The 16,633-nt window shown below is 40.3% G+C and overlaps 1 protein-coding gene across 1 annotated transcript in view; it reads left to right on the top strand.

The window, feature by feature from the left end:
• Nucleotides 1-5,329: 5,329 nt before the first annotated feature.
• Nucleotides 5,330-16,633, top strand: part of TENM4 (teneurin transmembrane protein 4) — a gene marked incomplete at both ends in the record, with an annotated part of 337,845 nt that continues 326,541 nt past the window's right edge. The window contains 2 exons of the mRNA XM_084201037.1: nt 5,330-5,552; nt 9,984-10,253. Coding sequence (XP_084057163.1) covers nt 5,330-5,552; nt 9,984-10,253 — 493 coding nt within the window. The remainder of the gene's footprint in view (nt 5,553-9,983; nt 10,254-16,633) is intronic.

Here is a 16,633-nt window from a genome sequence, read left to right on the forward strand (position 1 = left end):
ATTAATTATTCTACTACGCTTATGTGACTTGGTTCTCAAAAAAATCAAGAGCTCAGTGTCAGACTCAGCCTTGGAGATGAAGTTGCTGCCCTCAGTTGTGTTGTTTTCTTCTTGTACCACCTTAAGCAGTTCACTTTCTCTCCCTGTGGCTCATCTCTTCCTCTATAAAGTGAAAGAAAGGATACTTGCTCACTACTTAACAGCTTTAGGTCTTAGTTAATGATTTGATTTGTGGAGCCCAAAGGAGGGAATATAAAAGCTTGCTGCTCAGCATCCTATGGCTCTGCTCATTCTACAAGGGGTAGCAGCAATAAAAAATAGGGAAAAATATTGCCCTAAGCAGTGAAATGAGATCGAGTTCAAGAAGACAAAAAGCATGCCCTACCAAGTAAAATAATACCATTTCTGCATAGGCAGTTTTGCAGAGGAAAACAAATGAGAAGTGAATAGTCCTTTTGCTTCCTTCAGCACAAAGGTGGAGGTGGAATCAACCCACCAGAGCTGATGCACACGTTTTCCTGCAGACAAGATATTTCACTCTTCTAGCTTTCTCATCACCCTGTTGCCATAACTATATGGGAAGTACATAAAGCTATCTGTACTGTTTAAACCCTCACATTTTGACAGAAAATTGGATGATATGACATGCTGCCTCCCAGAACAGGCGCTGTCTATCACCTTGCTGCTAATCTCTGTGATTAGTGACCTGCAATGTAAGTCAGCTATCAAAGACCACCTGTCCTTTTTGCTATAAGCACCTCCCAGCATATCACTTCGTGGTGTCACACTCCCTTGTCTGGTTTTTGATTGATGCAAGTTTCTCTTTTGAGCAGTGACTCAGAAAATAAATCATACCCCTTGCCATTCATTGAGTGCGATTCTGCAGCACAAAGCCGGTGTGGTTAATCAAAGCTCCAAAGAGCAACAAAAACCAACAGAACTGAGAATGAGGAGGAGAGATGTAAAGGATAAAGCATCATAAAAAGGATTGTTTGGGAGCCAACCAAAGCAAAAGCAAAATAAAAAATGCTGCAAATAAGCATTATGTTTGCTGCACTACTGCACCAGAACCAGAAAGCTGATTTTTTTGCTCCACTCCCTGACATATGTGCAGGGATGTGAGAAGAGTCCCACACTCCTGAAAAATATAACTATATCAAGGAATCTGATTTTACAGGCTTTTATTTCTAAGTAACCCTTTCTGGGGTCAGTGGGATTTTTCTGAGTAGAATAAGTAAAAACAGAAGGATGCTTCTGTTGTGAGCTGTACTGCAAACCAGTTTGTGGTCCAGCTGGGATTGGACCCCCATACACAGAAGTCTGCCAAAAATAGGACTGGCTATTGCAACTAATTGACCTTAAAGTAAAATTTTTAAAAATGAAAAAAAAGGTGAAATTTTATATGTTATGCAGACAGCAGTATGATGAAAGAAACAAACAGAACTAGAAACACTGCATTCTAGGACAAGAAAGCCCTTTCCAAATATAAATGATTCAGAGCAGAAGGGTTTTGTGCTTTTACAGAAGGAAAATGAACACGGAAATGGAAAGGTCTATATTAGAAAGCCTGGCTTTTTACATCCAGTCCAGGAAGTTTATGGAAGCTTTTAAAATTATGAGGAGCAATCATGAGCTAAAGACGGAAAGAAACTGGTGGTTGAGTATGTAATTGAGACGAGTGTGATTCTTTGTGTTTGTCATGTGCCAGAGAAGTCAGGAAAAATGTGAGGTGTTGATGGCACTGATGAAATTGTAGCAGAAGTAAAATCTAGACACAAGGAGTAACAGAAAAAGAAATAATAATCTACCACAGAAAAGCTATGAGGCAAACTCTCTGACAACACAACTCCGTTGAAAGTAAGGTGTCTAAACCATCTGGGAATTGGGCCATAAAACTGAGATGACAAGAACTCCATGTCCATGGAGAAGTGCTGGAAACTTACTTAAGTCAGGTAAATGCAACAGTAAAAATAGCTTTAAAAAATATTCATTATGTTTTATGGAGGTAACCTTTGTATTTGGAAAGTCAACCCAAGTTGTGAGGGAGAGAGAAATAAAAAGTTGAGAAGAGTTAAATTTATAAAGACATGAATGAGTTGGGAATAGAAACGCTGTTACAGAGGAATGTGCATATGGATGGTGCAAATTTACAGGGCTATTTTTGATGAACTGTAGGAGAATTTTCAGTTTTTCAGCACCTTTCCTTACAAAAAGAAAACCCTTCATCTGGTGGGAATTCAGTCAATTTCCTCATGTTTTTTTGTCATTTCCTAAATTGCAAGGTTACTAATGGTAATTACAGATCCTGTTTGTACCTTGTGGCTCTAGCAGTGCAAAAAGGGTTCCTTGGCACATGTTGCTCTCCTGCTAGAGGGTTTTTTAATGACCAGCCCTAGATAGGAATTGCTACAATGCTTGGGAGCAGACAGAAACCACCTTTCCTCATTTCTTTCTTAGAGAGTAACCGCTTCTCACTCACATTCTGCTATCTTCATCCCCCATAACAATAAACCACAATTTCAGTGTTCATTATAGTGGCTCACAATACTGGGCTTTTGTGAAGGAGCCTGTTTTAAGGTGTTATATTCAAAAGTATAACAAACCTGCTCCTTCTAAGGTTTTCAAACAGAGATGCTATAAAAGAGACAAACTGATTCAATAACAAGTGTAAAAAAAGTCACAATTTTTCAAGCCAAAAAAATATTTTTTTAAAAGAAGGGAAGATGACAGTGCACTGAAAGGCAATCAGATGCTCTATTTCTTTTATTTCTTTCCAATGTGAAAGCACCAATATGCTTGATTCAATGCAAAAAAAAAAAAAAAAAATCGCCCAATATTTGGTAGATCTCTTACATGCTTCTATTGTTCTATAGCACAATGCAATCTCCTTCACTATTGCTTCTACATTCAGGTTAGTTTTATACCCTTACTCTGCAATACATTTAACATGTGAGTTTTGGCCAGTGAGTAAACCCATTTGCATTCACTGTGTTGCATTTACCTGAATGAATTTAAGTCAATGAGTTCAGTGGGTCTAAGAACACATTTGAAGTCAAATTGGTGCTCAAGTCTCTGTGAATGACTTAGATAAAGGTTGTTAAAGACACTCCTTCTTTCCCCTCTCCCTCCCTAAGTGTTCAATAGTTTCTGTGCATTTTGCTGACAAACAGAATGTATGAACTTGGTCTGCCACCATCTCTGGAATAGACTGGTGAAAATGGATTTTTTTTTTTTTTTTGTTATAGTAGTGCCTTAATTCCAAGGAAGAATGCTACAGAAGCCATACAAGGTGTTGGAATTGGGGTGTGTCATTGCAAAGTTGGTTTTGGATTTTTTGGGAGGCAAAAACCCTTTAGCAGTTTTAGCACATTTAGAATTGCAGAAATAGGAGTGTGTCATGATTTAACTCCATGAGAGTCCCAGGAGTGTACCCCTGCTTCTTCTTTGCCCAGCTGCCAGTTTACCCTTCCTGTCATTCTTGCTTCCTCCTGCAGTCTCTCTTCAACTCCAGTATTTTTTTATTTGTGCTTGTGCCAGACAGCTTTTCAAGCAAGAAATAATAATAAAATGTTGTCTTCAGGCTTCAGTATTACTATTATGATTTGTAGGTTATCAGAACCTGTGCTAGGAGTCTTCCATCCTTCACGCATCCTTCATTTAAAACTCCTCAGTTTTAAAACCCACAAATGCTACGTTACACTACATCCCTTTAAACTGACCTACAAAGCTCACAGCACATCCATCCTCAACTACTGCACCATAGCTGTGTGAGGACGGGTGTAGATGAGGTATTAGGAAGAAATTCTTCCCTATGAGGGTGGTGAGGCACTGGTACAGGTTGCCCAGAGAAGCTGTGGCTGCCCCATCCTGGGAGTGTTCAAGGCCAGGCTGGAGGAGGCTTTGAGCAACCTGGTCTAGTGGAAGCTGTCCCTATCCATGGCAGAGAGTTGGAACTTGATGTTCTTCAAGGTTCCTTTCAACCCAAACCATTCTAGGATTCTATGATTCTCTGAAATCCAGGACACAGCATCTGAAGCAAGTCTAGGATCTGAGTCATGGACGAGTAAGATTTCATTAGTACATTCAGGGTTTAGCTTTTCAAGAAAGAAATGCCAACAGAATGTGATTCAGTTTTTTGCGATATATTTCTATATGTATTTGCTATGAAGACCAAGAACTGATAGGTTCTTTCTGAACCTTTCACTTTCTGTTTTTAAATGCTGATGGTAAACAACAATATCCTGGGGTGGCATTTAGAGAATCAACTGTTTTTTAGCAATCAGGAGGATTCTGTTTCTGAGAAATTCAGCTCATAATTACAGATTTTCCATGTTTGGTTTGTGTATTTTATCATTATTTTTCCTCATAAACAAATTTAGATATTAAAAAATATATTTTTCCATCTTGATGCAAGTAATTGCCTTTATTTTTCGTGTGTTTTCTGTCATGTTTAATAAACTTGAAGTAAAAATACCATTTATTAGTTATTTTGACAAAAATACTTCTAATATGTTTTATTTCTGAAATCTGTTTTCTCTGTGTGCAGATATGTATGCTTGTATTGCAGTGCATATATACATTGGTTTTTCCATAGAAATAAATCCTAGGCCATGTTGTTACATGAAGCAGAACACTATCATTTATTTGCACTTTCTCAGCTCTGCTTAAGTTCTAATATATTTCCAGCTGAGTAAAAATGAGCCCTCTGAAAAGAAAGACATTTTTATGCAATTTCCATCCACATGTCACTCCTTCATCCTTCCTCTCTCCCTCTCCCTTCCCACTTGCCTTCTTATACCATCTCAGTCTTTTGTTCATACATTCTAACCTCATGATCTATGGAAACATTTTTAAAACCACAGGACAGCATTTTTCCAAAGCCCTCCAGTTGCCCAAATAGAGACATTTCGGCATTACCTGATTTCCCAGAGATTAGGTGACTGATGAATACATGCCTCCTCGAGGTGTCTGAATCACTTCCTATGGAAAGAAGACACACAATATCACAATCAGTTTCAAATTCCCAAGTGTATGTCTAGTTCAGACAGATGAAGGTTGCTGCATATATGTATCCTGTTAGCAGTGGCAATTATTAAATGAGTCACACATAATTGAGACTTTCTTTTTATTGGTAATTGTTATAAGAGGGTTTTTCTGCAATCCATTAAGTAACATCCCTTTTCTTCAGTATAAGAATGCATAAAGCAGGCAAATTAGCCGTTGAGGCCCCAAAGGCATGACATTTTTTAATTCTCTCTTTCAGGTTATTCCAATCTGACCACCACACAGACGTCATTATTTTAATGTTGAATACTCAGACAAGGGTGCCATGGATGTAAAGGAAAGGAAGCCGTATCGATCTCTGACTCGGCGCCGTGACACTGAGCGCCGCTACACCAGCTCTTCAGCCGAGAGTGAGGACAGCAAGGCACCCCAGAAGTCCTACAGCTCCAGTGAGACCCTGAAGGCTTATGATCAAGACTCCAGGCTGACCTACAGCAATCGGGTCAAAGACATGGTGCACCAGGAGGCTGATGAATTCTGCCGAGCAGGTGGGTACTTTTCAGCAGATGATGCTGCAAGCAGCATGAGGAAATCAGCTGAGAGCTAGAGTTGGGTGGGAGGCTACCTTTGAAAGACTCTGAGGCCAAAAACAAGATGTAAGAGAGATTTACAGAGAGCAGCAGAGATCATCTTCATTGTATTGCACAAGACACTGTGTGCAGCCCAGTGTCCTTAAGGGGCATATCTATATCCCATGTTCATTAGCACTTACTAAGACACATTTTCTGTCTTAGTCTTTCTGTCTGCAGCAGCACTTTGCCACTTCCCACCATGAGACTAAAACCCCCTGTGCACATGCTGTACGGTACTGACATGGCATGGAATGTTCCTGCCTGCTCAGGAGACCTTTCACTGTGTCACATGTCTGCTCTGTCACGAAGGAAGTCAACGAAGATGCTGAGGCAGGAGGCAACAAGTGGAGAGTGTCACTGTCCATATTGTCCATCTGGTCTACAGCAAAACCCAAGAATCCTGGAAGAAAGAAGACAACTGAGGTCCAGATGGAATGACCCCCCTTGGCATTGTACATGGCCTGCCGGCTTTAAGTTTGCCTTGGGGACATGCTTCAATGTTAAAGGAGTAAGGAACCTCTTTAGGACTTACAGGAGCACATTTAGCGAATCTGAGTCCTGGTATCTGTGAAGATGTGGAGTTTCAAGAGTCACGGCAGACTCCACAGTTCTAACAGAGATTCCAGATACCCTGAAGTCAGTGCAGTTACAATTTTCACTGCTGTTATTACCTGTAAGAGGTAGATTTCTGTCCCCTACCATTTGACTCATCTTCATTTTTCTGTAGAGATGTAGTTCAGATTCCAACCAGGACTTCACATAAATTGTTTTTAGAAGTCCATTAAGAAAAGTATAAAATGGTAAAGTGAGTCAAATAGAGTAGGTAGCATTACAGAAAATGGACATAAACTAGCTGACCCAGAGTACTCTGAGCACGCCCTCTGCAATTTAGAGAAGCTGATTCCCCAAAAGGAATGCATATAATTACACCCATTAAACTTGGGGGCTGCTTGATTTCTCCTCAGAAATCGTGAATTTGTGGTTTTGGTGCAAGACTCATCTTCGAGGCACACACAAGCAAAATGATTTGCTGAAGTATCTCCTTGCATATGGCTTTGGTGTTTGAGTTTCAGAATAGCTGCAACAGGCAATAATCAACAAAAGGGCCAATAGTTGATGTAACACTGTGACATCATGAAAGCTCTTTCCCTCTTAGCAACTCCAAAGTACTTCATCCCCTCTAAGGAATGTATGACATTATAAAGAAAAGGAAACTTTTTAGGTCATTGCATTTGCTTACTTCATACAATATATTCACCATGCAGGATAGATGTGAATTAGTCCAGGTCAGCGGTTTTCAACTTGGAGGTCCATGAGGCCATGCAGATCTATGGACTTCTCCAAAGAAGTCCACAAAAGGTTACTTTTCTTGAAAATTCAGTCTGTTGACTGGGAGTATAATTTTTCTATACACAAGCTTATGCTTGCCTAGGAAAATTTTGAAGGTACTGATAAATAGTAAAAATAACTGGTCAAAGTAGCTGAAATTAATTGAAAAGTTAAGATTAACCATGTCAGAGCACCAGTTCTGTTTCTGATATAACTCTCACAAATGGCTCAACTTAAAGCTTTCTCCCAGTTTATCCTGAGGGTCCCAAAACTGGCCTGAAGAGTGTTAACAATTATCCCAGACTTTCTGTGCCACATTTTCCACTGGCAGTAAGCCATGAATGGACCTCCCTTTGTGATGCTGCTTGGCATCAGGCCAACCAAAACCAAGGCTTATTTGCCTGCTTGACATCAACAAGGCAAAGTGAATTTCTCTCCTGCATTGGTTTGGAAGGCAGAGGAGGGAAACATTTCAAATTGACCAAATAAATTCAGTAAATAAACAAGTCAGCATTTAAATGGTTTTAGCTGGAGTGAGTGTCAGCAAATGTGCAAGTCAGCACAGGAGAAAATAGACCAGATCTGAATTAAAAAGTCTTGGATATTTATTATCCTCCTTTTATTGACTTGAGTTCTTCCAGCTTAAAAGGCAACAGTGAGCATAGAATATGAAAATCAATGCATCTGCTGCTGTTTATTGCAAATAAATTTGATTTTGAGTTAATTGTAGCAGTCATTTTTCATAATTTATGAGCTGCTGTTGCTGGAGAACATCAGTCATGCTGCACATTGATGTGCCTGATGATGCTGAGTGTGGCTTCTTTCAGGCGAAGGTGGAACTTGGCATCAATGACTCAAACACACAAGGAAAACCAAAAGATATTTTTCAGTACTCCACAAGGGATGGTTTAGAAAACCATGGCCTTACACGTAAGTCAAAACTAGAAGAGCAAACTCTGGTTTATTTGCTTCTTTATGCCATGAGAATGTAGAGGACAATCTCTCAAACCACTTTGTAATTATGTTAAATGGATTATTTTGCCACAAGCTTGCATTGTGCTTCTCAAGCAAGGGTCAGACAGAGCTGTGAGCCCCAAGCAACCTTTTCTGTCCACTCTGTCTGAAAGCTTTAATCTTGTTTGGTCAATTAAAAAGGTGTGAAGTTCATGAATCCTTTATGCAGTTGGGGTGTTGTCAGCTGCAGATCTGTAACCAACTGAACCTGAATTTTTTCCTGCCATCAAACAGCTCCTTCTCCAAGCTATACAAGAAAATGTTGTCCAGTCCCACTATTCACCTTGCAGTCGCATATCTCCTCTCTGTTTACTGTGAGCTATAAAGTCAACTGAATGAAAAAATGTGTAAAATAGCATCTACTTTTGGCCACCTGTCATCTGATGCATGTGTGCTCTCATATGAGAGACCTTCCCCTATCATCAGGGTTCAAGGACAAGCTAGGGTGTTTCCACAAGTATGAAACCGTACTCTGGAAAGGTAGAAAACTGACTATTTCTGTTGGATACCCATTTTCTACCATATGATATTTGACATCAACAAATAGAAATGTGAAAAAAACCACACAATTGTGGAGTCTTGAGAAAGGAGAAAATGGTAATTCACCTTTGGATACAACCTGGAGATCCAGACTTGATGAACTTATTTCAATAATGAGTGGTTATGAACTTCAGTGTTCAAAGGAAGGTTTGTGCCTGAAATTTCTTGAAAATCATGCATTGAGATTTATTTTGTTGAAATATGCCTGAACTGCAAACTGCTCAGTTCTTTAATCTATCCAAGGCATAGCATAACAGAAGCAGGGATGCATTGAGCTGTATAAATGCACTGTGCAGCTAAAGGCACTCATGGGTGCCAAAATCTTTTCAAGATATTCAAGGTTGAAAAATAAATGAATGCATTAATAAATAAATGTGGATTCAAATTGCTCTCCCCAGCCTCTTTGTGGAACTTTCCAAACAAAGTGTGCTAATATTTGAGGCCGTAGTCACATCAATTCAGTCTGCTTTTGAAGCTCTGCAGGTAACTAGACATGGAGTCAAGAGTCACTTTTCAGGTCATATTTTTAGTCAGCTAAACAATTGCATCTATTTGTGGCCAAATAACCTCTGCTGTGACTCTATCAGAATGAATAGCTAAATGTGAGTCAAGGTGTGAGTGGTCAGCATGGGGAAAGTGAAATCGCCAAAGGAAATTTAAATCCCTAGTATGTAATTTCAGGGATTTCAATGAGCAGAACTCACTCAAATTGCCTATTGTAGGGAAGTTGACAGGTGTATGGTAGGACTTTTGATCATTGCACGCCTCATTTTGCTTTTCTCACAAGAAGATTACTTTTTACCTCTCCTAAAGTATTGCACCATTTCTATATCCGTTTTTGCTTTCAAACTTGGTGATTGCATTGAACATGCCCTGTCAGGTTCCAGAAGCAGGAATCCATCTGCTTTTTTAGTCTTGGCATGTTTGAAAAGAGGTTGTCGTGAGGTGGGGTCTGGTGTCTTCACCCCCAAGTAACAAGCAATAGGACAACAGGAAATGGCCTCGAGCGACACCAGGGGAGGTTGAGATTGGATATTACGAAAAATTTCTTTAGTGGAAGAGTGGTCAAGGATTGGAACAGACTGCTTACAGAAGTGGAGGAATCACCATCTCTGGAATTGTTATTAAAAAAAGAGTAGATGAGATGCTTAGAGACATTGTCTGGTGGTAGACTTGGATGTTCTGAGTAATGGTTGCACTCAATGATCTTAAAACCTTAATGATTCTATGGTTCTGTGGTCTCTTGGTCTCATACTGAGCAAGACAACAGAAGAAAGGTATCTTTGGTATGATGTTGCTGTGTGTTACAGAAGAAAGGTATCTTTGGTATGATGTTGCTGTGTGTTACTGTGACACTGCTGTGCCCCACATGAAGGTAGAGGATGAACACTTCAGCTGTTGACTTGTGCTACATGGCACCGTGCCCTATTGAAGAATAACCTGGCTGGTGCATTTTTCTCACAGGAGCCAACTTCTCTTTGCGAGAACTGGGACTTGAAGATGTGACACCGACACATGGGGCTTTGTACCGGACCGACATCGGGCTGCCTCACTGTGGCTACTCCATTGGCGCTGGCTCGGATGCCGACACAGAAGCAGATGTGGTCATGTCACCCGAGCACCCAGTGAGGCTCTGGGGACGCAACACGAAGTCCGGGCGCAGCTCCTGCTTGTCAAGCCGGGCCAACTCCAACCTCACGCTCACTGACACGGAGCATGAGAATACTGAAACAGGTAAGTGGTGACAATGCATGCAAGTTTCAGCCTCGAGCTCTATAAGGAATGTGTCTTCCTACTACTCCACCTTAATCTTCCTTAGGTTTAGTGATGGGGTTTTTTATCAGACTCCATGAAAACACTCTTCTAACAGCCCCAGTCATGGCCTTTTTACTGTCCTACAGAGTCTTTGTTAATGAACTGCTGGAGAAGCTCCTACTTATTTATCACTGTGACAGAGATCATTAAATAGCTGTAATACTCTCCCTGCTTTTTGCAGCAACCTTTCAGAGGAAAGGCATTTAAATCTCCCCTCCTCTGGCCAATGCTACTCTTATCTTTGCTCAGATTTTCTGGGCAGATAATTTTCTTCTCTTCCTTGCTGGTTCCTTGACAGGGGCCGCTTCATTTATGTAAAGTGGCTGACTGCTCTCTGAAGGAAAATGATGGCAAAATATTTTTAGAAACCTTTTTCTTTGTGCAAAATAAAAGCTGAAGGTCACAGATTTTTTTATCTTTGTAACTTTGTGTCCCCAGCTGCGGGGATTCCTGCATGCCTTTTGTAGGTCTGCGAACCTTTTGGTCAGCAGTTCTGCCAGGCAGTGCAAGAGAAGGAGAGGGGACTTTGATTCAATTGCAACTTGACCCAGGAGTTCATCCAGTCCTATATGCCTTTGCACCTTTAATTCAATTATAGCACAGCCTGCTTCTTGATATAGCTGCTCCCTACAAGTCTTCGGGCACTTGTGCTCAGTGCAGAAAGCTCATGTGAAATGACTGTATCACTTGTGCTTTTCATGCTTTTTGCCACAGTATTATAGTGACAAATGATGATAAGTTTTCCTCTGGAAGCCATGACAGTGAGACATACACCACCCACATGATTTTATGTTTAACTCCAACAAAATTACAGTTGAAGCTTATTAAATTTCTACTTGGAGATAATGATATATTAGGCAGAGTTCAAAGATAAATGGCCTTCTGTTCAAAGAATGTACAGAAGAATCTTTTTAAATTATCTTTACCATACTTTTTTAAGATTCTTAGTGTAGTGTCTTACAAGCAGACACACAGGGCCAGGTTACATTGTTTTTCTTCTGATCCTTGTGTTTTGATGAAAAATCAGAGGGATCATCAGGGTCAATTAAAGTTTTGCACACTCACAAGAAATTGCTAGAAAACAGCCAAAAGCAAGCACCCTGTGCTTCCACCCCATTCTCCTCTATCCAGGCTCTTTTTTGTGCTTTCCACGTGATGTGTGAGCAGCTGCGATCCTATCCCATACATTTTTATACACTTTTTCTTTCCTTGCCTACTAAGAAAAGCAATATGCAGAATTTTAGGTTATTGGGTCCCCCCCCCCGCCTTGGTCTTAACAGAGAAGAATTGCATTGTGTTTGGGAGTCTTTTTCCCTGCTCTGTACACCTGCAAATGCAACTTTGTACCTACAGATCACTTTCAAATGAACTATATTAGAGACAGCACATTAGCAACTTCATATGCCTTGAAAGGCTTTACTGAAAGTAATCACAGAGGGTGTAGGACTCATGTCAGGTTGGAGACAACCTTCAATTCCTCTTTCTTAAAGTTTAATGGCACAGTAACCATTTGTTGAACCATCACTTCATAGCAACTAGAAAAAGGGAAACCAGAGGTGGAGAACATACAATGCTTTATAAATGTAGGAGTTTCCTTGGAGCCTAGGCATTTGCAGTCTTAGATGTTAGGTGTTTTGAATGAGAAAGACTGTATCAGACTAAAACCAAAAGTCTGTGTAGCACAAATAAAACATAGATTGCTATGTATGTATGTATGTATGTATGTATGTATGTATGTAATAGTATTGTCCATACTAACAAAAAAAAAGGTGGTGGAACTTGAAGGAAAATATTAAGATCCAAACTGTGCTGGTGATGAGCTTCATCTGATAATTAGACTTTCCTGGGAAGATGTCATAGACATCAGACCATGTTCAGGTCAGAAAAACTGGTCCGGTACTGAGAAAAAATTCACTTTAATATGGGGACTGTGGTTGAAGTGGTGGTATAAACATATCCAAACTAATGTTGCGAGGTAGAAAGAAAAGAAGGTGAGGTGCAGGTCTTTCAAGTAGGCAGAATTTGAGCATTTTCTTTTGTAATTGCTTGGCACAGATAAAGGCCTGAGAAACCTTTGTCCACAAACTCCTCACAGCCTGAGACCTACTGTAGGAGCAAATGAAGCCTGAGATCCTCTCAGAAGCTTTTTCTGCTGAACATAAAGGCGTTTCCTCTCTCCTCACTCCACATAAGTAGTGTTTCTCTGGGCTGCTAGCTATCACACATGCTATTTTGAGAAATCCTAGATTTATAGAAGAAACATTTTCGAGAAGACATGAAATTTTGCTAATGGCAATGTAAAGTAACATAATGCTATGACTCAGTTTACAGGATGCCTTTATGAGCCAATATTAATTGTTGACAGTATTGATAGAAGTTATAGCCTTTAGCGGAAGTCAATATGGACTTTATGAACCTGCCATCAATAGAAGAGTTTATGGGGCTCATTAAACCAACTTCTCCAATGAAGGTCAAAGTCAGCAGTTTTTACGCTGTTCATTATTTATCTAAAATAAATAATCAGAATTTACTTCTGATGTTTGTAAATCCAAAGTTGTAAAAGCATGATTCTGCCAAAACATAAATTGTGTTCCTAGAAAAGGAGAGGGATCGCTCCCTTGAAAAGTAGGTTTGTTTTTATTTCAGGAGTGGTGATGCCTTAAAGGAACAGATATGCTGCTCAGTCCATCCCTGTCCTTAAGGAAGCCTATGAAGTGCTCTGGCATATTGTAGTCCATAGATCACTTGAACTGGGAGCTGGCATGGAAAGCTATCCATAGCTTTATCTAAACTGTTATGAGGTTTTCACAGAATCCCAGAATGGTCTGGGTTGGAAGGAACCTTAAAAAACATCTAGTTCCAAGCCTCTGCCCTGAGTAGGGACACCTTCATTAGGCTGAAGGCTTCTAGGAGGCCGAATGCTTTTACTAAGTTAAGAGTTTGTTGTCACTAAAGAGTTGAGTTATAACTCTGGCATTGCCCTGAGCTCACGTCCTGCCCATTCAAACAGCCACAACGGCTTCCCCTCCAGCAGACAGTGCATTTCACATGACCTGGATAGTCACTTTGCACTGAGGGGACAGAGGCACAGCTCAAGTTGCTGCATTTTGCCTGGGGACAGTGCCATTATTCTGTATTGCTGATATAGCAGGCACTTTATATGGTTCAAGGGGTTTTCTGCAGCATGATCATGATCTGAACTGGAACTGTGAACTCCCATTAACAGTTCAGAACCAAGCACAGAGGGAGTCTGGTTCCTGGAAGTCTAGGAGATTTTAGGAGAACTTCTTTCCTGTAGTAGATTGCTCTATTTCTCAGCAAGACTGATTCAAGCAAAAGAAGTTCCTGAAGTGGTCATTTGGAGTGAAGCCTGGAGTTTCCTGGCGGTACCTTAGCTAACCCTGAACACGATTTGTACTGAGCCAGAAATTGTTTACCATAGAGAAGGGCACATTGAAGAAAAGCGAGGTAATAGTCTTCCAGAAATTGGCTTATTTTTCAGCAATTTAGTCGCATACAAAAAAAAAAAAAACCAGCCCAAAAAACTTCTAATCATAAGAACATCATTATAAAAATACAGTACCACAGGATAATTTAAACTGAAAGGCATTGCTGAAAGTCTCTGGTCCCTCTCCTGCTTAAAGCAGGGCTAAGTTGGAGGTCAGGTTGGGTCACTCAGGGCTCTTTTCAGTTGCAATTTGAGTATCTATCAGAATGGAGAGGCTACAGCCTCTATATCCTGGTTCTGCAGATGACCACATTTGCTGCGAACAACTCTTCTTCTGAGAGCTGGTATGGATTTCAACTGCAACTCATGTCCATTGCTGCCACTGAGCATCTCCAAGAACAGTCTGACTCCATCTTCAAAACATCACCCATTGCAAAAACAGTTGAACTACAGCATCTAGAGTCTCCTCTCCTCATAAAGAGTTGGAAGGCAGTTTGGCACTGGAGGAGATCAGAGGAGTCTGAGGAACTCCAGTGCTTAAAGCTTTTAAGTGTAAACTAGACAAAGATTTGCTGAGAAGGGTCTAGACTAGATGCTGTCTCAGTCAGAGTGGCTTTCCGTGCGGGTCTCTCAAGCATCCCTCTTTCTCCAGTTCCAATTCTTGCAGCACTGATGTGCCTTATTCCTCTGGGGCTGTGCAGGACTATTCAGACTGAGCTTTTGTACTGTCTAGGAGACTCCTAGCATATGTGGACATGGACAATGTTTGCATGCAAGCATCCAGGAACTGGGTTGTGTCTGTTTCCTTTGGGTCTGTAATGGAGATCTTAACCCAGATCCACCCAAAGTGTTTATGAATCATGCTGGTAATTCCTGGACAGATTTGAACTTGAGAGACAGGCAGAAAATGCATAGATATTCCAATACAAAATCCCTACCCACAAAAAAAAAGAAATAAAATAAAATAAAAAAAAAAAAGAAAAAAGCCCCACAAAAAAAAACAAAACCAAAAACAAAAAAACAAAGCAAAACAAAACCACCAACAAAACCAAACCACTTTTTCCTGTACCTTCAGTGTGATAATGAACTTACTGATTTACTCAGTACAATCATTACAGCGTTACCATACACCTGGGTCAACAGCATTTTTAAAATTGGTCTTCGTGAAAGTAGAGTTGCAGCCCTTTAAAAACTAACAAACATACAAACAAACAGTACAGCTTAACTTTCAGCAACTCCAAAGAAGCCGTTCCAAACTATTCCAAACTAAGGATTTACTTTAGTTGTAATCTGGGGTCAGTGCTCATATCCACCAAGGCAAGTAGTTGGTTAAATATGAGAAGGAACAAGAGACAGAGGAAGCATTTTTTTTCATTAGCAGGACAAGTAAGCCATGATTAATGCTGTGAGGAGTGGCATGATGTTCCTCTCTGTCATCATCTCTTCCTTGGAAGAATGTGGGCAGTATCAGATGGCCAGAAGAATCTCACAGACAGGATGATGAGCATCAAATGGCTCAAGGCAGTTCCACTGAGTTGAAGATGCTCAACTGTGATCTATCATGTAAAGAAATTCTTGCAGCAGTGTAGCCGAAGTGTGACTTCACCACACTGAAAGATTAGTAGACATGAACTAAAATTCCAGATCTAACCACCAAGGAAGCCAAAATTCAAGCTGCAGGACCTTTTCTGTCAAATTACCCTGTGCAACTTCTTTCCGTCTTCACAATTCAAAACCATGTGAGAAGCATCATCCTTCAAAAACTTCTGCACACCTTCTATGATTGCAAAAGGGTTTACTACTGGACTCCAGTCACCCATTTAATAATGAATTCGATATAGGTTTGATCACCCCAACACTTCCACCACACATCTGTTGATCATCTCTGTTTAGGAAGAACAGTTTCATCTCAGGGTTCATTTATCTTTAGCTTCACCTCTGAAAGCAAAAGTCAGTGCCAAAAGTGATATGGTGACCATAGTAATACAGACACTTACTGGTGAAAAGGTTTAATAGCAGCATTTTGGACCCACATCCAACAAAGACGAATAATTTCCTCTTCTGTCCCATCCCTGAAATTGTTCATCGCCAGCCTGAATGTGTCTGTGAGCAACCTGGTCTAGTAGAAGGTGTCCCTGCCTTCCCAGTACAACCCAGGTATTGGAGCTAGGTGGCCTTTAAAATTCTTTCCAACCCAAACCCTTCTGTAATTTTTTTTCCTTTAGTCACTGCTGTTCTGGAATGCATTTAAATTAATGCATTTAAAACTGTCAAGCAAAAACCAGCTCAAGATCCAAACATGCTCCCCAAGCCTTACCAACTTAACCAGAAAGGTAGGAGATATGTCACAGTGAATTTTTGCTTTCTCATCAAATAAATTGCCTTTCTGAAAAATTCTCATAGAGTGTTGTAAGACTGAAGCATAGTGGCAATCAGGAGCTTTAAAGCTCACATGATAGGTCTGCCTCCTCTACTGTCCCAGACTCAACTCTTAGCCATGTTAATTGACATAATACCTGATTTACAGAGCATTTCTTGCACAGTGTGCATTTCTTGCACATTCTCTGCTTCCACTGTTTAAGCCATTACTGTTGCCAGAAAGAGTTCTTAAGAAATTGCATAGGGTTTTAGGACTCAACAGAAGTGAATGCTTATCGAACACATTATGAACACAGGGGTTCATTAAAATAGGAAATAATTAAAGACAAATATTTCAAACAAGGGGCACCAAAGAAATACTACAATTTTATTTCTCTGGGGTAGTTAATAAATATTACTGATGCTTTCATTTATTCAGTGGTGACTGATACAGAACTCACCAAAGCCTTTGAAGGCTCCTGTTGCCATCAGC

Source organism: Fringilla coelebs (genome assembly GCF_963513975.1).
Source record: "Fringilla coelebs genome assembly, chromosome: 2".
In the NCBI taxonomy this organism is placed as follows: domain Eukaryota; kingdom Metazoa; phylum Chordata; class Aves; order Passeriformes; family Fringillidae; genus Fringilla; species Fringilla coelebs.